Source organism: Schistocerca piceifrons, chromosome 1, assembly GCF_021461385.2.
Source record: "Schistocerca piceifrons isolate TAMUIC-IGC-003096 chromosome 1, iqSchPice1.1, whole genome shotgun sequence".
Lineage (NCBI taxonomy): Eukaryota > Metazoa > Arthropoda > Insecta > Orthoptera > Acrididae > Schistocerca > Schistocerca piceifrons.
The window spans coordinates 1114460929-1114485829 of NC_060138.1; the positions used below are offsets into that span (position 1 = coordinate 1114460929).

The window sequence follows — 24901 nt, forward strand, 5'->3', positions numbered from 1 at the left end:
GACCAGAATGCATTCTGTTACTGAAGAATGGAGTTGTCAAAGAAGCGCCGGAGTCAGGGAGACTGACTACAAGAGTCCTCTTGATAGACTGGGTGTTAGAACCTTCCAGTGGCCCACCCTTTCCACCAGGAGGAGAAAAAGAAGATTTCATAGGATACATTTCGGTCCCACAAGCAGCTACGGAAGTAAGAGTCCACTCAGACAAAGCCCCACGTGCCTGAGTAAGCCTTATACAACCGAGGTGCGGCAAGTTCCCCAGAGGTTGCCCGCTAATGACTGTTCCACCTCAACAGCCATGCATCTCATCTGCACGCAGCACACCTCGAGAATGAAGTTTTTTTATTATAGAGGTTTATTACATCCTCGCGATCCGGGCAGTCAAGCCAAGATCCCTATTCGCTGAGACACACAACGTTCCACTGCCGCACTGCACGGTGGTCTCTGAAGCATGCCCAGAGCTTACGGTGACAGAGGACTAGCGGTGCTTACCAGTCCCCAGCTCCGGAATCCCGGGGTTGCCAAGCCCGTACCCAGCAAATGAATGCCAAGCCCCTCGGGCCCTATCAGTACACAGTTCACTTGCGCACGGTGCAGTTCTTTACCTCAAGTCACAGTCCAACAGTGCTTTAGTGCACGGTACTACTGTGTTGTTACGTGAACAACGAATACAGTTTTGTGTACTGAAAATGCTACAGATCTTCACACTTGCAGAGTATGCTAACATGGTGTTCATATATGGTTTGTCCAATGGGAATTCCAGAGCTGCTGTACAAGAATACCAACAACGATTTCCAAATTGCAGAGTGCCAGATAGCAGGGTGTTTAGCAGAGTGTTTCACAGATAGCGTGAGCAAGGTATGCTTCCCAGTGTAAATGTTGTCTCTGAATGTCCTGTACAACAAACTCTTAATGAAATTGACAACATTCTTCAAGCAGTGGAACGCAACCCTACTACTAGCTCTAGAAGAACTTGGTATTCCACAAACATGAATGATACGCAGAGTACACAAGCATGGTCTGTATCCCTTTCACCGGCAGAGTGTACAACATCTGCATGAAGGAGATACTGTCGCCCGGCAAGAATTCTGTCAATGTATCATTGCCAATGAGCAATTAATTCCACATATTCTGTTCACTGACAAGTCAACATTTATCTGCAACAGAATTAACAACACGCACATCTCTCATGTATGGGCAAATGTGCATGCTACTGTGGAAACGAATTTTCAACGACATTTCTCAGTCAACACGTGGTGCGGTATTATCGATGTCCAACTCATCAGCCCAGTTATTTTAGAAAACTGTCTCACTGGGAAACGGTATCTTGAGTTTCTTCAAAATGTGTTACCAAAATATGTGGAGAATATCCCTTTGGCAACATGAGCTCGTATGTACTTTCAGCATGATGGAGCTCCTACACATTCCGTACGGCCAGTGATACAGTATCTCAACACAACATATCCTGTTAGTTGGATCATTCGCTGTGGAGTCATTGCTTGGCCACCGAGGTCACCCAATCTTACCCCATTGGATTGCTGTTTGTGAGGGGGGTTGAAAAGTGATGTCTACAAGCACAGAGTGGACACAAGAGAGGAACTTCTTGCTTGTATTTTACATGTTTGTGCCCAGGTAAAGGAATGCAAAACTGAGCTCTGATCGGCGACACAACACCTGTCTACAAGAGCAGTAATATGCATTGAAGTTGACAGTGGACTGTTCGAACATCTTCTGCGAGGAAACATACACAATTAAACAAACCATAATATAACAGTATCTTAATTTACCGTCACCTGCACCTTTCCCATTCCTAGCTGTGTTCATTGGTTTACCTGGAGACATTTAAGAAAAAGGCATATGTTTGTTGGCAGTTTTTTGTTCAGAATCACCAGTAGTATCACCCGTCAAAGCATGCACCTTTCCTCCTGACTCACCCTATATAATCGCATATTGGTAATGCGGATCAAACTCCAGTCTATTTTGAGATGTCACTCAACAACCAAATACCAGAACAAGGAATCCAGCATCATGATATGAACTGGAGGCAATGAGAAGCAAAATTGTACAGTGAAGATGTTTGTAACTGGCAATGGATGAAAGCTAACACCTTATGTGATACCTAAATGGAAAACTATTCTGAAAATATCAATGAATCCAAAAGGGTGGATGGACAATGACCTCTTGGTTGACTGGGTGACTCACATTTGGCAATGTTGCCCTGGCCGTTACTGAATTTACATAACATGTTGGTCCTGGACAATTTCCGCCAGCATACAGCTGAGGAAGTGCGAGACAAATTACAAAAAGGGAAAACTGAGTTGGTCATTATCCCTGGAGGCCTAACATCTGTCCTGCAATCACTAGATGCGTGTATAAACTGTCCATTCAAAGCCGTATTTAAACAGTGATATATGCAATGGACAGCCAATGAAAACCACAAGTTCACACCAAGTGGAAAAATCAAGCGGCTGGATTTGTCCCAGATTTGTGAGTGAGTAAAATGAGCATGAGACTTCTTTCAGCTACCACTAGTGGAAAAATATTACAAAAAATGTGTTATCACAATTTTATTGGACAGATCCGAGAATGGCGCTTTATGGAAAGGTGGCGATGAGAAAATGATAATACCACAACTGATGATGGCAAAAAAGGCGGTAAATAGAATCATTATGTTAGAACAATTATAGGTAAATAAAAAACAAATCAAAGCCAATATCCTCCCACCCTCCTCCTTAAAATTGGGCTGCGCAGATTATTCGATGGCACAGATTATTCGTGTGTATATGGTATGTGTGACTGCCATAGGCACTTGTAATATCTGGTATTTACTGAATGCTATGAGGTGGGGAGAGAAAATTTTCTGGTGCAAAAAAACTTGATGTTCATGGTTAGCTTTGCAAGATCATAAACTCTGCTGGTGGTAGTGAAGAATGCATCCAGTGGGCCTACAGTGACAATAATTCACCAGCAAAGGCAACCGGTTTAGACAGCCAATGCATTCCTGCCCCTCATAACATTTCCATAGAATAGCTTTTTTCTCCTACCAGTACACCATTGAAAAAATTGATAACTGACCTTCAAAATGTGGGCTTTTAGCTGCAGCGCTGATGCTGGTGCAGAATGCATCATACCCAGGAGAGTTCCCATGTCATCATCACCTCCAGCACCAAGCAGAAGTTCACGAACAATTCCTGAAAGATATGTCACAAAATAGTACAGAATTAGAGAAAATCTTTTGTGTCATATTACATGTTATTGAAAATTAGATTTGGCAGTTACAGAACCAGTCACATATCACAGCTGTATACTGGCTACTGGTTATTTGTTCTGAAAATTGGGATGCGTACAATGTTATGACATTCAATGTGTAAAATCTTTAACATTTTTAAACAGATCAGAGAAGACAGTGAGGTTAAACATCTCACTGACAACATTCTAGGTGGAATTTCAGCTGAGAAGGACAGGAAAGGTATTGTGTACGTCCTTGTTGAAGGGTTCATCTTGGCATTTACCCAAAGTGAATTTTGTAAACATATATCTGCATCTTTTTTTAGTTAAGGATAACAGGTACCAGAATAATCATCCTTCTCACTATTCTATTCACAGAAAGAAGCATACACAGTGGTAGCCCTTTGCCCAAGCCCAAATTTCTCTAATTTTACTATCATAGTTGTTACACTGGATGCAAGATGCAACAAATGATATGTTTCTTGTTTCAAAATGGAATATGGGCTCTTTGAATTCTGACAGTATAGCATTTTTTGGAGCATCTGCCAATGGTGTTTGCTAATCCATCTTTACAAGGGTCTCAGAACAACAAATTATACTCAAGAATTGGTCACACAAGGATTTTGAAAGCAACTTCTGCATAGGTAATTTAAAATTCTTTAGGAACCTTCCTTTAAATCACAGTTTGGCATCTTACCTCTCAACACATAGATTCATGTTACCAACCTATATTAAATTTCTCCCGATAGAAACCACTGTATACCTGATAGTTGTGACTGACTCTTCAACTATGTAATCAAATGATATAAGGGATTTTCAATTATTTATGCACATTAGATTAAATTTTAGTAATTTTGAGGTTATCTGCAGGTCTTTGCACCAAGTGCAGACTGCATATCAACATTATCCACAAAGTCATTTATATAATGGTCTGAACAGAACTGTCGCATATCACTTCCTTATGACATGTCATTTGCTGCTTTTGTTTCATACAATGTATCCATATTAACAATGTGATATTAACATAAGTTTCCCGGGAAGTCTTTTATCTAGCCACATGCCTGTCTCAATACTCCATATGCATATATTTCAGTTGCTGAACTGTGTTGTGAAGCTGTACTGACGGGTTTCTGGAAATCAAGAAATGTGCCATCAAACAAGGCCCCTCCACCTACAAACTTGTACACTAAGTGAGTGAAGAGAGCAAGCTGGTCTTCACATAATCTCTGCTTAGAGAATCTGAGATGGTTGCTCCCAGAATGATACTCTGAATCTCAAAAAGTTGTCACATGCTAGGCGTTCGAGTCCTGCATGGTATGCAGGAGAGGTGGGAGATGAAGTACTAGAAGAAGTGAAACTGTGAGGGTGGGTTAGAGTGTCCATTAGTCGCATTTTTCCCGGGACAGTCCCGTTTTTTACCAAAATGTCCCGCTGTCCCGAAAGTTTTTTGGGGGATGCTCACAGGTCCCGTTTTTTTTTATTCCACTTGGCTAGAGTATTTTACGCTACTGGTTGTTTGACTTGCTATTAACTGTGCAATTATTTACGCTAGGAAGCGTGTGATGACTTTCAGCATACCCCAAACATGTACTGAACTGTCAAAAATCGCAAGTAATTTTAAACACACTATAGGTTACGAATAACAACGGAGATTCTTCTCTTCTAAATCGATCCACTGAATCCGTCCTTTTGGTCCAGATATATTCTACACCACTCATACTTGCTCTCTGGCTTTCGTCACCACACTGTTAATTGTTTTCACTGTGCAATCACTGTTTCATTATGCCAAAACGAAAGTGTAATTTTAAGAGCAATATAAAAAGTGAGTTTCCTTTTATGACTGGTAGTGGAGAAACTGTAGAATGTACGTTGTGCAGATCAAAATTTGCTATTGGTCGTGGTGGAAAGTCTGACATTGTGAATCACATTAAGACGAAGAAACATCGCATAATGTGTGAGTGACTACTATGTAAACTTAAAATCAGTAACAGAAATGGATAGGCAGTTGGCAGCAGAAGAAGCTAAGTCTGCATACCACAGTGCAATGCATAACCATAGCTTTAAGTCAATCGACTGTACTACAGCAGTTGTTAAAAAGCTTTTCAATCCAAAATTCACATGTGGACACACAAAATGTAATGCAATCATTTCAAATGTTATTGCACCATATACAGCTCAGCAGGTTTTAAATGTACTGAAAAGTGCTCGATTCATTTAAGTAATGATTGATACATTGAATCATCTGGATTTGAAGCTGGTTCCTCTCCTTATCAGGTATTTTCACCCTTAAAATGGTATCACGGTGAAAGTGCTCTAATTGGTTAATTTAGCTGGAGAAACTTCAGATTTACTTCAGAATTATGTGCTGGAGGTTTTAAAGAAGTATGATCTTGAGGGAAAGGTTTCTGTAGACAACACTAATATCAATTTTGGTGCTAAGCAAAGGAAAGGAAAAAACAATTTGTTGTATAAACTGCAACAGAACACAGTGAATAATGTAGTAGGTGTTGGCTGTCCAGCACATGTGGTGCACAATTACTTACAAATTGGCTGTAAAATATTTGCTCATTTCAAAAGTAAAAACATTAACATGAAAAACACGATTCATTTGGTGGAGTTTTGTCTGGTAATTCCTGGGTCAAATGCTGCTGTGGAACGTGTGTTTTTGTTAGTGAACTCTTCACTAACAGATGAATAAAAAAAACAGAATGAAAGTTGAAACAGTGAGGACCTTACTCATTGTCAAAACACACTTTAATGGTGTATCGTGTACTGACTTTTATGATACAATTTCAAACGAAAATGCACATCTTGATCAAGTACATAAAAGTGGAAAGTACGGTGATAGTGTGGCAGAATAATTGTAAAAAGTGATTTGGGATCATCTGAGTGCACGTTCTAAAGGTAAACTTGTATGTGTATTAAATTTAGTCAATACAATATTTATGTCCCGTTTTTTTTCTTCATTGTCCCAGGTTTTTCTCTAATTAATTTTAAATGTCCCCTTTTTCAATGAAAATGAAATGGACACCCTAGGGTGGGCCATGATCCATGTTTGGATAGTTCAGTCGACAGAGCGCTTGCCCGCGAAAGGCACAGGTCCCAGTTTGAGTCCTTGTCTGGCACACAGTTTTAATCTCCCATGAAGTTTCAAGAGTTATGGATGTTTATTTGGTGTGTAAGTATTATATTAATCAACCAATACTCACACATGACTGCAAAACGTACAATCAAGCTGATGGGTTCTGAATTTAACTGCTATTGCAAGTGTGGGTGGCTTTCTTGTCAACCAACACAGTGGTCCAGGATGTGTACAACTATCTTTTTGACTGAGAAATATCCATTACTTCAGTCAAATTAAAACTGATTTTCTGGCCTCCTTTCAAAATTGCCCTACATCTACACACATGCTCTGCAAATCCTCTCCTTCACTGTTGAAGTTCACTTGACTAAACTCAAATAATACAATCCATCAGCAAAAGAAAGATACTGCAGTTATGTTCCATTAACACAAATTGTTACTATACACACGACTATTTTTAATTATATGGCTGTCCATTGTCAAATTTCTTAAAATGGGCTCAAGGTATGACATTACTTTAACATTCACTAAATAATAACAGAAACGCCCAATTTTATGATACATTATAGGTACAAAATTTATAAATACTAGTATGTTATGAACAGCTATCTATGCAGAGGGAAACAACATTGACCCCAATGAATTAAAACCACCACTTTAAGACTCAGTACTAAACAACAACAAATAGCTTCGAAAAACACAGAATTAAAATCTACAGAAACAAAAGATGATTAGGAAAAATAAGATCATACAAATTCTTGACAAATAAGCTATCATCTGTGTTGCACACTAAAACAAGTTAGATACAGTTATCTGTACGTGTCCATGACAGAAAACTCATTACCTTTCAAGCAAATGACTGAAATTAACATACTCAAGGTTGTAAAATGTGATTATTCAAAAAGAAGATATCCAATGGCTGCCAGATCAGATACACTCAACACACTAATGGAGAAATCAAGGGATGCCAGGTGGCGTCATCTCTATACAATATACAGAGGTTGGACAAAAACATGAAAACAGCACAAGAAATGCATGCTTAAACATAAATTCAGGTGCTAGATATGCCTGCAGATTGTTCTGATGTATCTGACCACGTCCAGTGTCCTCAATATGTTGTGTCAGTCATGATTATTACAGTGTTCTGTGTAGTTGTCAGTGCATTATGTCAGGGCTAAGTGAAATTTGAACATGAGATGTTTCTGTAACCAACGCAAAGGAAGTGTCTGGTGTTTCAAGAGAGACTGCATTGAAAATTTATACCAGGGAAAGTGGAAAAGTATTACCGGCTAAGTCACAATGCAGATAAAAGTGCATGTTGAGTGATCTGACAGGAGGTAATTGAAGTGGATTGTGATGAAAAATTAGACAGCAACTGCTGTAAAAGTCACTGCAGAACTGGATGACACATTCAGGAACCCTGCCAGCACCAAAACAAAACGAAGGGAGCTCTACATACTGGGAAATGCAGGGTGAGCTGGAATGCCAAACTACACATCAGTGGTGCAAATGGCCATGACACGAGAATGTGGTGCCAAAGCCATAAAATATGGGTTGTGGAGCCATGGAAGAAAGTTATTTGGTTGGATGAGTCTTGTTTCACACTGTTTCCAACTTATGGTTGAGTTTACATCTGAGTTGTGTTGTCCCAAGCATATGATGCAGACTGCTTGTAGCTAAGAGTGAAACATGGCAGAGGTTCAGTGATTGTTGTAAACCCATATCATGGTGTTTCATGGGTCCCATGGTACTATTCACGGTCTCATTACTGTTGAAAATGACGTGACCATTTTAGCCACTCAGGTTCATCCCAAGATACAATATTTTTCCCCAATGATGATACTGTACTCCAGGAAACAGGGTCCTTGTTCACACAGTTTGCACTGTACACAACTGGTTTTGCAAGCACGAGGATGTCACATCTTCCCTGGTCACCATAGTCACCAAAATCTCAATTATATTGAGACTTTGTCATCTACTTTGGAGAGAAAGGTGCATGATAGCTAGCCACCTCCATCACAGTTACCTAAACTTGCCACTATTTTGCAAGAAGAATGATTTAAGATTCCATTGAAAACCATACAGAACCTGTATGTAACCACTCAGGGATGACTAAAAGCTGTTTTGAAAGCCATCAATTTTCTTATGATGTATTAGGCACAGCAATGTGTTGGTTTTTTGGCGTTCCGATATTTTTGTCCATCCCCTGTACTGATTGTGCCCACAATAAGCTCTCAGTCCATAAAACTATCACAAAACTCAAGAAAGAGAGAACCGATAACTTTTTAAGACCCATTGGTTACGAGAATCCCACTTCAAGATTCAAGTGGATTACCAGTAACACATTTTAGCTTGTTCATAAGGCATTAAGCATGAAAAAAGCTAGATGTTCAGCTCATTTCACTGAGAGTGTGACTGTCAGACCAATCCGTTTGCATTAGAGAATGATGGGTCACCAATCTGAGATGACTGAGTAGGCAAAGTTTACAAGAGTCTTACTTCTATGCATAGCACCCTTTGTTCTGTTTCCATCCAATAGAATAAGACGGAGCCATTAGAACATACACTGTTCTCTCATAAATCTGTTCTATAGACAAATATTATGAAAAGGAAAGTTGCTACTCACCATATAGCAGAGATGCTGAGTTGCAGATAGGCACTATGAAAAGACTGCCGCAATATAAGCTTCTGGCCAACGGCCAACAAAGACTTTGTCGAAAATAGACAACACACACACACACACACACACACACACACACACACACACACACACACACACACGAGCGCGCACGCATGCACGCACACAATGACTGCAGCCTCTGGCAGCTGGAGCCACAGTCGTGTGTGTGACTTGCGTTTGCATTTGCATGTATGTGTGTTTCATCTATTTTCAACAAAAGATTATATTGTGGTAGTCTTTTTGTTGTGCCTATCTACTAATGAGGAGGTATTGAACAGTATTGGGGAGAAGAGGAGCTTGTGGCACAACTTGACTAGAAGAAGGGATCGGTTGGTAGGACATGTTCTGAGACATTGAGGGATCACCAATTTAGTACTGGAGGGCAGCGTGGAGGGTAAAAATCGTAGAGGGAGACCAAGAGATGAATACACTAAGCAGATTCAAAAGGATGTAGGCTGCAGTAGGTACTGGGAGATGAAGAAGCTTGCACAGGATAGAGTAGCCTGGAGAGTTGCTTCAAACCAGTCTCAGGACTGAAGACCACAACAACAACAGCAACATCTGTGACTCAACACCTTCGCTATATGGTGAGTAGCAACTTTCCTTTTCATAATACTGTTACATTCCATCCTGGATTTTCCATTGTTTGAGTGTTCTATAGACCACTAGCAGGCATTTCTGTTAGGTATATTAAAATGACTTGTTCAAAAATAGCTTAACAAAAATACAGCTTCCTTATCAATTTTAGCTATATGGATATTAGACTATGGTCCGAGGCATGTTGTGTGGCTAACATTTCATCTCTTAATACTGGAGACATTCTCAAATGCTATAAATGCTTTGTAATCGTACAATGATTGGGGGATGACATTCTGTCATGTCACCCGGCTGGTGCCGAAAAATCACAGAATCGCACTAATGTTGGTTATGGAGCTTGTACACCAGGAAAGATGGTGCTGTTTCCTTTATTTGGCAATAAGGCTCACAACTTGTTTAGTTTCAGTCTTCCTGTTTTTCTGTTAAAGTTGCTTTTGTATTTTTGAATTTCTATTGGATCTTGATAAAACTATAGTACCACGGAACTGAATATGGTGGTTTCCTGGTCCCAGTGCATGATCTGCCACTGTCAACTTATCCGTATTGCCATAACAACAATTGATCTTGTGTTCTGTAAGCCAGGTGTCGGCAGTTTTCAGTTCCGATTCACACTTGACTGCATGTGCAAGGGAATTTGTACACTCCTGCTGCAGTAAATGGTGGGCTTAGATCCTCCACAATATTAAAATATTAATGCAACTCTCTTGTCAGTTTACACACTATGACAATACTCCAACAAAGTATCTTACTTTCTGTATTACAAGTCGGGAGATGGCATTGTAACATTCCTTTGAGATTTTACATTTTACAGTTGGAGCTATGGCACTGATCCAGCTACTGAGTGTTGTAGTTTGAATTTCCACAGATGTATTTCATTTGTCATTTAAATTCAAACAATGTAATTAAAAGAATTTGAATCTGACCACAAAGAGAGGTATTTTTAAAAAATCACTGCTCAATTTTTTGCTGCTTTATGGGTGATAAGATAGCCTGCAGAAAATAAAATGAACCTTTGGAAAATTATGATTGCAATTAATGCTAGTCAATAACCAACCATAAAAACTGTATGTGACAATTAGTTAACTACACATGCATTATTGCTGCTGTTTCTTCATCTTGTTGGGCTTTATGGAGCATGACAAGTCAATAATACATACCTAATGCCTGCTGCCTGCATTCAGAGTAAGGAACAAGATTGTGGGCACAGCGAGCACCACCACTTTCTCTGAAAACTGCTGCATTACTTGCATTTGAATGCAATAACAATGTTAGGGCTTCCATTACAAGCATTCCCAGTTTTTCACTTGGTGCTGGAATCTCATAATCTGCAATTCATTAAATAAGATATCTATAAATACCCAGCAACTGTTCCATATAATCACTAGTAATGTATATTCAGTACTAGATTTTTGCCAAACAGGCATACTGGAACTTAAAAGTGATAAAAACACACCTCAACAGGAGTCAGCAAAACAATAAAAAAGTTTTACAGTTGTAAGAGCATAAAAAATCATCTCATTTGATTCTCTGCCTTAATATATACACATTCAATTAAAACACCATCTAGAAATTAATTAATTACCAATAAAATTATTGCTCAGTTACGAGCTGTTTTACAAGATTAACACCACACAAACTTCATAAAAGAAAGTGTACACAAATAACTTTTAAAAATGCACACACTTACATAACAAAAACACTAGTTAATTACAAAGCAACCATTTCTACGCCATTACACGAGTAAAACTAGCGTTATGCATTCCAGAATGGCACAGTTTATACTGTTTTATTACAAAGCAATTTACTACACTTTATTTCTTTTATTACACTAGTGAAACAAGCGTTATGCATTCCAGAATGACACAGAGACAAAACAACAGAAAAGTGAACATAGTTTTAAAACCTTACAGGTGTCTCTGTCTAATCTGAAGACCTAGTCATTGCACCAAAGTAAATTAGAAGAAACGGAACAAACAGAAAAAAATGGGAAAAGACAAACAGTAACTCAATTTAAATTTTTAATGTGAAGAGTGCAAAATTAATATCATTGCTATGAGAAATTTCACTAATATGTACAAATACATATTTTTAATACTTATAATGACAGTAAAGTGAAGAATGAATATAAACTTATGAAAGCAATCAGTCATAAATACAGCGGAACTTCACTTAAGGAGCACCTCCCACAATGCACAATTCACATGTCGTTCATGTACAGCGGGGAAAAATTTCAACAATATGAACACCTATCATTGTCTCTAGTGGCATATGAACAATGTCTTTAGTACATACTGTAGTCTGGATTTGGCACTCTTTTTGGTACCATCTTAGTACAGCTTGTAATCACACATTTTTGTAAACTTTGGTACACACAGTGTTTTGTTGTGTGCAAATTTTAATAACCGTCATATAAATGTCCCTGAAGATACAGCCGCAAGAAGACAACCGTAAGAGAAAGAATATGAGCTTAGGAATAAACGTAAAATCATTGAAAAATGCAAACGTGGTGCGAGCGTTTCTGATTTAGCACACATACATTCGGTCTACCTCAACTATCTGCACTATCCTCAAGAACAAGGGACAAGATTAAGGAGATAGAGGTTTCAAAGGGAGTGATAGGAGTATCTAAACAATGGTTTCGTATTCTGGATGATGTTGAAAGGCTGCTCCTTATATGGACAAACGAAAAGCAATTGCAAGGTAACACCAATAACGACATCATCATTTGTGAGAAGGCGAGAATGATTTTTGCTGACCTCATTAAAAGGACGCCTCGATCATCAGCGGCCAAAGAAGTTTTTAAGGGAAGCTGTGGGTGCATCAAGAAGTTTAAGAGAAGAACCGACATCCACAGCATTGTGAGGCACGGCGAAGCTGCCAGTTCCGACACAAAGGCAGCAGAGAACTTCACCAGCAACTTCAAGATGCTGGTAGATTCTGAGGGTTATCTGACCCAACATGTTTTTAACTGTGCCAAGAAGGGTATATTCTGGAGAAAAAATGCTGAAGTATGCTTTTAGAACAGCAGGGGAGAATGCATTGCCAAGTCACAAGCCAATGGAAGGCCATCTCACACTGTTATTCACTGCCAATGCAAGTGGCAACTTGAAAATCAAACCATTGCTTGTTTACCATTCAGAAACTCCACAAGTCTTCAATAAGTGTAAAGTCCGGAAGAGCAGGTTAAATGTGACGTGGAGGTCCAGTAACAAGGCTTGGGTGACACGTGATCATTTTTCTGATTGGATCAATGAAGTGTTTGGTCCTTCAGTGAACAAATATTTGCTTGAGATAAATTTGCAACTCCACATCTTGGTTATTATGGACAACGCTCCTGCCCACTCTCCACGCCTACAAGACCATCTCCTTGGATAATTTCAATTCATCAAGAACCAATTTCTGCCTCCCAACACCATTCTGTTACTACAGCCAATGGACCAACAGATTATTTCTAACTTTAAGAAGCAAACAATAGGAAATCCAGGACGGAGGACAGAATGGATAGCTGCTACTCTGCATCTCCCCTATAAGTTGAGTAGCAACTATCCTTTTTATGATACTGTAACTTTAAGAAGCTCTATACCAAAGCACTTTTCGAGCACTGCTTTGAGTTGACTGAAGCTACCACTCTCACTCTCAGAGAGTTTTGGAAATATCACTTCAACATCATTGCCTGCGTCAAGATGATCAAAAAGATGTGGGAAGGGGTTACCAAGAGAACTATCACTTCTGCTTGAAAGAAGTTTTGGGCAGAGTGAGTTGTCAAATGTGACTCTGAGGCATTTGAGCCAGTACCTGTGGAGCCTGTCATCAACGAAACTGTGTCTTTGGCCAAGAGCATGGAACCACAAGTGGATAATATTGATATCAATGAGCTTGTGGAAGATCACAACCAAGAAATAACCACCGAAGAGCTTACGATGTAGTGTGTTTCACAGCAGGAAGCTGTAAGATTAGTTCAGAGGAGGAGGAGGAGGAGGAGGAGGAGGTGGTAACAGCAAAGCAGCTATCTTCTGATGCAATAAGATAAATACTGAAGCATGGGAATCAGTTGCATCGTACAATGAAAATCATCACCTCAATAAAGCAGTGGCTACAAGCACAGCAAATTTGTTTGACAATAATGCTGTCTCACATTTTTGCCAAGTATTGAAGCAGTGACAGAAACAAATGACTATAGATAGCTTCCTAGTAAAAAAGAATTAGTTATGTACTATGAATAATAAAGTATATAATACAGCATGTATAATATTCTTCAAATAAATGGCATGAATAAAATAAAACTTTTATTACTTTTTCTGTACGGAATGCATTACCGTATTTTACATTAATTTATATGGGATAAATTGCTCACTTAATGAGTGTTTAGCACTATGAGGAAGATTCTGTAGTGAATTATGCTCAATATGCAGATTCCACTGTTTCCTTTAATTAAAAACTGCAGAAAAATAAATTTTATCAATTATATAGACATACTATATGAACCAGACTTCCTAGACGCTTTATCATTCTTCCAAAAAAATCTACAGGAAGGTACTGTGAGTGGGGGACAAAAAACAAAGAGAGAGAGAGAGAGAGAGAGAGAGAGAGAGAGAGAGAGAGAGAGAGAGAGAGAGCTATCTGAAAGGCTATAAATAGGAAACAAGCAAAAACAAAGAAAAATGTAATAACATAAAACTAAAGGGCATAGGTAGGTAAATAAATGATCCACAGGAACAAGTAAATTGTAAAAATGAATACTTTTTCTTTATTGCAAAATAATGACAAAATTACTGTAAGAGGTTATACGACATGTACAATGATGTAGTTCACCACATAGATTCAGGTCAGGCAAACAGAGCAAAAATTAAAAAATAAAAGCCAACAGTCATATGTGACCAACCGGTTAATGTAGTGAAAGAATGCATAAACAGCTTAATAGTTCAAGTAACTACAGAGTATCTAAAACAAGTGAAAGTCATATCCCTATTAAAGTTAGTATAGAATAGACAAATTTACAAGGCTGTCTCTCTGCTGTAATCACTCCCAAAAGTTATAAAATCAATTGTGAAAGACGATCTAATGAATTTCCTGAACAAATCTAGCCTTCCCAGTAAGTGCAGACTGGTTTCCGAAGAGACAGAAGCACAGAATCAACCTCAGTGGAATTTACTGAAGTATATAACAGCTAAATTTTACAATCTATCCGATGCCTTTGGCACTGCTGGGCATAAAATTCTACTTATGAAGCTAAAACTATTAGAAATAAGAGGAGTATCAACCCCAGGAAACAGAGTGCAGAGGGTAATGAAATTTTAATAAAAAATTGATCAGCTCCAAATACATTAATGCAAGGAATGGCGTTCCTCAATGCAGCAACATAAGACCATTATTCTTCTTTATACATTGATACACACAACTCACTTTCCGCACAATGTCAGGTACAGGGAAAAAATCTCTGTGCAGATGAAAGCAACACTGTAATTACTGCTGAATCACCAGAACTCCTGGTACAGAAAGCAAATGGAACCCTCAAGGATGTTTACAGTTGGTGAATTACCAATAAACTAACACTGGCAATAAGCTTCACAAAAAACATACTCTAAAACTGGCAAAGAAAATAAAGAGAAAAGAATTGTAGCTTTGGTGGTATATTAACATCTCACACGTAATTTATAAAAGCTGAGGACAAGCAGAAGATTTTACAAGTAAAAGATTCTGATGAAAATCTTAGGACCATTAATAAAAGATGGAGTATTTCCCCTTAAGCCCAAATGCAAAAATCTAAAGGCAAATCCCTAAAATCATGATGATGTATAAAAAATGCAGCTTATGAGACATGTAGAAAGAATGGACCAAACAAGTTAACCCATCAGATTCACACATTCTTGAAACACAATATCGGTACAAACAAACAGAAGAAAACTTAAGGATTTTGTTTCAGCTACAGGACAGACTTGCAACCTGGGGCATCAAAATGAGAAAAGAGAAGGAGCAAATAATACATATGGATGAAGAAATGGTAGTGCTTTCATTCGTTGCACATTTCATTTTTTATATTTGCTGCTGTATATTACAAATTGTACAGGATGGTATTTGTAAACTATGCTAATGGGAAGTTCAGGAAGAGATGATTTTGTGTAGTATGAAGTTCCCTTTTGTGGAAGAAGAAGAAGAAGAAAACAAGAAAGCAAGAGTGTGGAAAAGAACTGACAGATTGAAAAAAAAATGTAGCTAATCTACAAATAAGGGGCCTTACGAAGTACTCTTCAACCCACTTCAGGATATTCATTGTGGATTTGTTTAGCGTGCACCAAAATAAGTCAGACATATTCCACAAACTCCAAAGACTGTAGGGCATCAAAGAGAAGCATTATGAAAAACTTACTCTTAATTTTACAGGAATTTATTCACAGAATGAACATATTACAAGCCCTAAATATGTCAGTAACACAACAACAGCGAAATAATAGAAACTAGGGCAAATTCATAAACATACAAGTAATTAGGCTTGGTGCATAATGGGCATCCAAGTAGTCAAGTAATAAATGAAATATCAAGCAAAAATAACTCTGGTACACCATGCACCTTCTGTTAGACGAGTCTTTATTGCTGAGCAGAGATTGTACTAGAGGTTGTTGACAGCAATTGTGTGACCATTGATGGAGGGGGAACTGCAGACACACACCATTTCAAAGTATTGTTGCAAATGACTGAAATATCGGCACACACATCATACACATGGTGTGTCAGAAATAGTCTGAAAAGCTGGTAACAGCACTGCAGGGGAGGTTGTACTGAAAAACAATTGTTAAGAAACCACTCTGCAGTTACAGAGTTATTTAGCACAGAAGTTAGCTAGTCAGGCCATCACTACAGGCAGCCTACTGTAGGTGGTGTTGCCAAACCTGTTCGCCATTTGGTTAGCTGAAACTTGAATTTGCGCACACAAGGACATGACTGGCTAACTTCAATGCTAGATAACTAGGAAATGGCAAATGTATCGAATTTTTTTCTTAACAATTATCACTCAGCACAACCTAACCTGCAACACCCTTACAAGCTTTTCAGGATGTTTTTGATGTTATGTCACTAAAACTAAAGTATTACTCGCCATTACCCTTCTAACTGGATACTACACACAAGGTTAACACTTTCATAAATAATGTTTCTGCAATAATAAATTCTAGTGTACCACACACAGCCCAGCAGTACTATGCCTTCAAAAACTCTACTAACCTTTGCCTTCATCCACTGCTTGCTTCTTCTCTTTCAGCAGTGCAGCATACCTGTGCAAGCACGTCACAAATACTTCCAAGATTCCAACTTCTCTGTAGACATTCTTGAAAATTTCATTGTGTTTAGAACTGGAATACAGAAGGGTCTCTCCTTAACAACAGCATATATCATCAAAGGCATAACTTTCTCAAACTGTTAACCCTGAAGTAAGATTCACATCCTTTTCTTGTACAAATGTTTTAGTCACATATTTATGACTTAAATTAAATGAGAATAAAAGCAATTAAGAAGGGCTTGATAACTGAAATTTGAGAAAGTTCTCCACAAATTATACAAAAAATTGTATAAATAGGCCTCACACACATTTCCACAGTTTCTGTAATTGAAACTATTCTTTGATCTACATGTCTGATAAGAAACAGATGGTAGAAGCTTTCAAAACTTGGGTCTGAGTAAACGGTTCCATTCTTTTCTTTAAGCCATTACTACTATTTTATTTACCACATACACATACTTCCTTTGTGGCACTATGCCACAAAATATAAACAAACATTGGAAACTCCAGGATGGAATATCAACAATGTAGGAAAAGACAGAGTGCTACTCACCGTATAGATGACACATTAAGTTGCAGATGGACACACAAGCCTTCAGCCACAGCCTTCATCAGATCAAGACAGAGCTGCCGGAGTTGGTGGTCATGTGTGTGTGAGGTGTGTTTGCTTGTGTGAAGGAATGGTGTGTGTTTCTGTTTTTTGTTCTGACATAGGCTGCAGCTGAAACCATATATGTAAGTGTCTTAATTCCAACCTGGAGTAGCAATCTACCTTTTCCTATGTTGCAGATAAAAACAAAGCCTTTCATGATCAATAATTAGTGCTTTACATTCTATCCAATTAAAATGTCCATGTTAAAGTGAGATACATAAAGTTCAATGAACAAAACATTTACAAACCTCAGAAGGTTTTCTGGTGTTACAGTTCAATGGCCATTGGTGGTCCAGTTAACAATTCATCTGACCATGTAGCAACATCTTTGGCCTTGTTTACCGTATTTACTCGAATCTAAGCCGCACTTTTTTTCCAGTTTTTGTAATCCAAAAAACCGCCTGCGGCTTAGAATCGAGTGCAAAGTAAGCGGAAGTTCTGAAAAATGTTGGTAGGTGCCGCCACAACTAACTTCTGCCGTCGTGGTATTGAACGACGACCGGCTGCAAGCCCGAAATTTGTTTGAACAACTGCCGTCGACTATATGTAGCGCTACACAGGCATGCTTTGCAGGCACAAAGATAAATACTGGTGCCAAAACCTCTGCGCCAGTAAAAAAAAAAGTGGAAGACAAGCTTTTTTCTCCGCCCTGAGTTTCGACCTCTGCATTTTCATACATTATCCAACGAAGTAAATACAAATTCCGTATTGTTCATCTTCGAATGTAGCAGCATTTCAATGTACTACGAAAATCCGACTGGCAAGACTGTTTGGGATGTTTGTAAATATGGCCATCTCTACGTTCTGAATTTTTCCTACCTGTGAGAAGAGATGGTTGCTAATAGGAACTTTTATGAATTGTGAATAACATGCAGTATTCTCTTCACCATAAGAATAATACGAATATAAACATTTTGCCATGTATTCTTTCATGTTTGCTGCTATCTCATTTAAATCCTGTCTGCCTAATAAACTACTAAGGTAGAGTGAGACAACAGCTAATGAGGAAGAATATACATATTATGTCATGTTTATATTTGTATTATTCTTATGCCTAATAGTTATAGAGTCAGAAATGAAGCACGGCAATTGACTAGATTTTTAAATCTACGATAACTCTAATTTCTGTGAGGAATGTAATGTGCTAAAGAGGCATCTGCAACGATTTTCAAATGGAGAAAAATTTTCGCTAAACTCTCGTTCAGAACATCTTCTATCATATGCAGTCTATTATTCGGTTCTTGTTGATCATTATCAAAGAAAGCAGCACTGTAAGTAACAACAAATAGCAGTATTTTGTCACTGTTTTGCTAATGAGACGATTCCTCTCTTTTTTTTAATTGTAAGCGGCAGTAGTGCACACAAAAGCAAGCCATGCCGCGAGTGGCGACAGGCCATAAACACTCATTATCAGAATGCGACAAACAATGCACGACACAGTACAGTAATGCATTTTCAGCTTAGAGTGGCATAAACACCTATAACAAAGAGAACGGCACCTATCAGATAAAAGGAAAATAAGCAATCAATTCAAAAAAGATGAAGCACGTGAAAAAGGAAGGGTACCCATATAAACACAGACGGAGCGCTTGACGCATTGCAATTGCTGCCTGTTAAAGCTTAACTGCTAAGCTTATGACTCAAACCAAACTACTGTAGCTGTATCGTCATTCATTCGACCTAAATTGTGTCTCATATTACAATGGACCAATTTTGTTTCGATTTGGAGGTGCGGCCTAAAACTTTTCTCTTCCCTTGAATTTCGAGTCTCAAATTTCAGGTGCGGCTTAGATTCGGGAAAATTTTTATCCTTGATTTTGAGTCTCATTTTTCAGGTGCGGCTTAGATTTGAGTAAATACGGTATGTGTGTAACAACTGCTTAATGCTTCAGCTATACAGAGTTGTTATCTATATTTCTTCCCTCATTTATATTCCAGCCAGGACTTTCCATTATCATATGAATATAATATTTTATTGTTATATCAAGTTCCATTAAATTACTTTCACTTAAAAAAATGGGTTAATTTCTTTACATATAGCCATTGGATACTTTAATTTCAAATATTATTTTTTTTTAATTAATCACATTACTGATTTTTGCTCAGACTTTTATTTCTACTTAACTATAGAGTTTATATTGTTTGTTTCTATTTGGACCTTTAATTTTCACTTGGTGTATTGATTGAATTAGAAACTTTTGATTGGATACGTTTCTTCAGTTGTGATATACATTCTTTATAATGCTGTTCATAACTGATAAACCACAAATTTCATTTGTAAAAGACTTATTATCATGACTTGTTTGAAATTTTAATTTGAGAGAGAAATGTTTAATTTAAATGATTCTATGATCAACTGCATATTAAATTTTTGTGTAGTGTTACTTACATTTTCTCTCTTGCAATTGCGGAGATTACTGTCTGTCTAGTGGAAAAAATTCAATTGATGTATTTTCTTATGTTAATATTTATAATTATGAACAGAATATTCTGGTATTGTTCTTACAATGTTATTTACAATTCCTCGTACTGTATTTTTAACTTAACGTAATTACAGTAGAAACCAATGAATTTCTGCACTGAAAAGAATATAAAACTAGGTGACTATTTTCATTGGTCCTAGAAAACCTAATTGGATAATAAAGGGAATCCAAGTTCTGGGAAAAAGATTACACAACCTGAGCTTTGCTGATAATATTATTCTATCTGAAAATAAAATAGAACAACTTCCAATACTGGTTATCAAAGTAGCATTAGTTTGCTCCAAAGTTGGTCTAAAAATGAATTATGATAAAACCAAGATCATGATGAATGAATGAATGGACACCGGAGGGAAATACAGAATGAAGAAAAAATGCCACACTTACAGACTGGCATGTGATTTCTCATCCAGATCCAAGGAAAAGCTTATCTAGCAAAATCGGATCAGCTTTGTTTTTAACACATGTATGAAAACAAGGACCCGGCAACACTATGACACCATGCAGCACTTCAAAATGTACAGAGGAACATGCATCACCCCACACTACTGTACCAGCCATCGCAGCTCACCGAGTACACTGCTGGGGCGTCAAACCCACATACACCATGGAGCTACAATTAAAAATGTTGATGTTGCAATATTAGTTTTATTTGTTGTACATAATTTCGAGCCCTGTGCTCATTATCAAATCATCCAGTAAGTTATACTATCCATCAAGACAGCCACATAACTGTTTATTTTAGTTAAACACATCATTGTAAAGTAGTGCATAACCAAACTTCAGTTTGTTCCTAGTGATTTAAAAGGCTCTCTCCATTTTATGTACTGTAGTCTCTACTGCTGTCTTTTCCTGGATGATGTTTGACAAAAATTCTCCTAGATATTTAAAACAATCTAGTTTAGATATTGAGTTGTCATTTTTGCACATTTTTGATATGCATTACTGATGTCTACCATGAACTGTGTTTTTCAAATGATATTTATAATCCTGTTTTTGCTGCTTGATGTAATAGTCCTGCAATTCGTTGTTCTGCACTTTCAAGTGAATCTGTAATAAGTGCTATGTCTAGACAATCTACAGTGATCTTTTTTGGCTTTACTCCTAATTGTATCGCCTTACTATTTATGGTCTTCCTGCAATCTCTATGCACTTTCTGTAAAGCACTGTTAAAAAAAAAGTGGTGACAAACCATCTCCTTGTCTCACTACTGATTTTAATTTACAATTTTCTCCCATAAATTTTTCTTCTGATGTTGTTTTAGTTAACACTGTTTTATTTCTATTGCTTTTTTATCTTAGTCCAAACTGTTCTGAAATGTTGAGTAGTGTATTTCTATCAACAGAATCATATGTCTTTTTGAAGTCTACGAATGTTATATCAAGCTTATGATTTTTCCTAATTTCTAAAATGTGTTTTAACTTTATGACTTATGAAGAGGCATTTAAACAGTCATTCTTTGCGCAGTCCATACGTGACTGGAAAGAAGTCCCAATAACAGGTACAATGGGACGTGACCTCTGCCATGTACTTCACAGAAGTTTGGAGAGTATAAATGTAGATGTTGACACGTTCGACACACTATCTGCCTTTCCTAAACACTCCCTGATACTCCCCTAATTGTGGCTCAAGTATTCTTTCAGTTTTGCTTCAAAGTGCCTCCAACAAGACCTTATTTGACACTGGCACTGACACTTGTTGGGATCTGTTTTATCTCCCTTTTTATGTGGGTCATGGATTAATGCAGACATCCAATCCAGGAGGCACCACATTTGTTTCCCAGATTTCTGTATTATTTTTGCTAGGCATACTATCATATTGTCTCCAGAATGCTTCCAGAAGTCCGTAACTAAATTGTCTTTCCCAGATGCTTCCTTATTTTTAAGTTGTCTAATGATTTCTTCAATTTCTTTGAATGTTGTTGGCTTCAAATCTTGTTCTTTTCATACTGTATTGTCAAAACTGAAATTTTTATATAATGCGCTGCAATTGCATAACTGTTTGAAATATTCGAAGAAGGACATGTCCTGAGGCATCAAGGGATCACAAATTTAGCATTGGATGGCAGTGTGGAGGGTAAAAATCGTAGAGGGAGGCCAAGAGATGAATACACTAAGCAGATTCAGAAGGATGTAGGTTGCAGTAGGTACTGGGAGGTGAAGGAGCTTGCACAGGATAGATTAGCATGGAGAGCTGCATCAAACCAGTCTCAGGACTGAAGACCACAACAATAACATTGAAATGTTCAGCAAGTATTTCACAGCGTTCAGAGCCACTGTATGCAGTTTCAAACTTTTTTGAATGTCTAAATTGTAAGCTTGGTGGAATATATTTTCTTAAATTAGTTTTAGACACTCTGTAGAAGCAAGGCACTTGGAGTAAATGCCCATTCTTGCAGAACTGGTAAGATCCTTGGCAGATGCTGACAGGTAAAGATATTACTGAAGCATCAGTTCAAAAAGTCATGGCTGCAAAATACTAACTTGATGTATCTACAGAAGGAAGGAATGACTGGTAAGAGCTGAACTTGGGAAAGAGCAGATTCAGTTTTGGAGAAATTCAGGAATACATAAGTTAACACTGACCCTAATACTTATCTTGGAAGATGGTTGAAGAAAGGCAAAACGGAACTTGTAGCTTTTGATCGTGCTGGCTAGAATATTCACTTTAGAATTTCAAAGTTATCACCGATAAAACAGAGGGAGCAAAAGTATAACAATAATGGGAATTCCTGGATGGAATAATATGTCAAATAACAGGAAAGGTAACCACTCACCTACAGCAGGCGGACGTATGGTGCATTGAAACACGTAACGGAAAACAGTATTCACATTTGCTCTTTTTCTAGGAGAATCACATACATTCACAGACACAACCATACAGACACACAATGCTGTGATCACACGGTTTTCTGTCACATGTTTCTATGTGCCACACACCAATCCACTATAGACACTATTTGGGCAGCAAAATAACTGATGGCAGCAGGAATAAAAAGAATTTAGTATGCAGATTGGTAGTAGCATGTAAAGCACTCCTAAAAAAAAGATATACTGATATTAAATTTACATTCATTTGTTAGGACATGTTTTCTGAAAGTATTTCTTTGCAGTGTAGCCTCATATGGAAGTGGAGTGGGGACAATAAACAGTATGGACAAGAAAGTAATAGAAACTTTTCAAATGTGGTGCTACAGAAGAATGGTGATGATGGATAGACAAAGTAATTAATGAAGAGAAACTGACTCGAATTTGGGAGAACAGAAATTAATGACACACTGCAACTAAATGAAGTGATAAGTTTAGAGGACACATCCTGAGACATCAAGGAGCCACCAATTTGGTAATGGAGTGCAGTGTGGGAACAGTGAAAATTGTAAAAAGAGAGATCTAAGCTTGAATACAGCAAACAGGATCAAATGGACATAAGGCACAGTGGTTATGCAGGTGTGAACAGACTTGCACAATGCAGACTGGTGTGTAAAGCTCCATCAAACTAGTCATCAGATTGATGATGACAAGGATGTGACACAAGATATCAGCTTTGTAGCGTCATTTGTCAATCTTATTTCTTCATTTCTTGTTTGTTTTACTGTTTCTCATTTCTAAGTGGTATACTTTTTTGTTGCATTTTGTTAAAAAATTTAGTAATGATTACATTTACACAAGAAATACTTTTTTATATTGTATTTTACACCTCCAAGTATTACACCATACCTTCAGTTCACCTCTAAACAACAGATGATCAAATTTTTATTGTAGTTTATAATTTGATGATACGGCTGTAAATGGTTCCCTTGTTGTAGCTATTTGTAAAGATAAAGTAATGAGGACTAAACAACATGATCAGTTTACTATTTTGATCTTTTACGAGTTACTATTTTTTAGTGGTATCAATATAATAGAAGGAAACATTCCACGTGGGAAAAATTATATATAAAAACAAAGATGAGGTGACTTATCGAACGAAAGCGCTGGCAGGTTGATAGACACACAAACAAACATAAACATACACACAAAATTCAAGCTTTCGCAACAAACTGTTGCCTCATCAGGAAAGAGGGAAGGAGAGGGGAAGACGAAAGGAAGTGGGTTTTAAGGGAGAGGGTAAGAAGTCATTCCAATCCCGGGAGCGGAACGACTTACCTTAGGGGGAAAAAAGAACAGGTATACACTCGCACACACGCACATATCCATCCACACATACAGACACAAGCAGACATATTTAAAGACAAAGAGTTTGGGCAGAGATGTCAGTCGAGGCAGAAGTGTAGAGGCAAAGAAGTTGTTGAAAGACAGGTGAGGTATGAGTGGCGGCAACTTGAAATTAGCGGAGATTGAGGCCTGGCGGATGACGAGAAGAGAGGATATACTGAAGGGCAAGTTCCCATCTCCGGAGTTCGGATAGGTTGGTGTTGGTGGGAAGTATCCAGATAACCCGGACGGTGTAACACTGTGCCAAGATGTGCTGGCTGTGCACCAAGGCATGTTTAGCCACAGGGTGATCCTCATTACCAACAAACACTGTCTGCCTGTGTCCATTCATGCGAATGGACAGTTTGTTGCTGGTCATTCCCACATAGAATGCATCACAGTGTAGGCAGGTCAGTTGGTAAATCACGTACGTGCTTTCACACGTGGCTCTGCCTTTGATCGTGTACACCTTCCGGGTTACAGGACTGGAGTAGGTGGTGGTGGGAGGGTGCATGGGACAGGTTTTGCATCGGGGGCGGTTACAAGGATAGGAACCAGAGGGTAGGGAAGGTGGTTTGGGGATTTCATAGGGATGAACTAACAGGTTACGAAGGTTAGGTGGACGGCGGAAAGACACTCTTGGCGGAGTGGGGAGGATTTCATGAAGGATGGATCTCATTTCGGGGCAGGATTTGAGGAAGTCGTATCCCTGCTGGAGA

The 24901-nt window shown here is 38.1% G+C and overlaps 1 protein-coding gene across 1 annotated transcript in view; it reads right to left on the reverse strand.

Annotated features, from left to right (window-relative positions):
• Positions 1–24901, reverse strand: part of LOC124777290 (WD repeat and FYVE domain-containing protein 3) — a 299899-nt gene that overhangs the window by 229229 nt on the left and 45769 nt on the right. Inside the window, exons 10-12 of the mRNA XM_047252642.1 lie at positions 16803–16930; positions 10742–10909; positions 3073–3188 (exon numbers count right to left, since the gene is read on the reverse strand). Of these exons, the coding sequence (XP_047108598.1) occupies positions 3073–3188; positions 10742–10909; positions 16803–16930 (412 nt within the window). The remainder of the gene's footprint in view (positions 1–3072; positions 3189–10741; positions 10910–16802; positions 16931–24901) is intronic.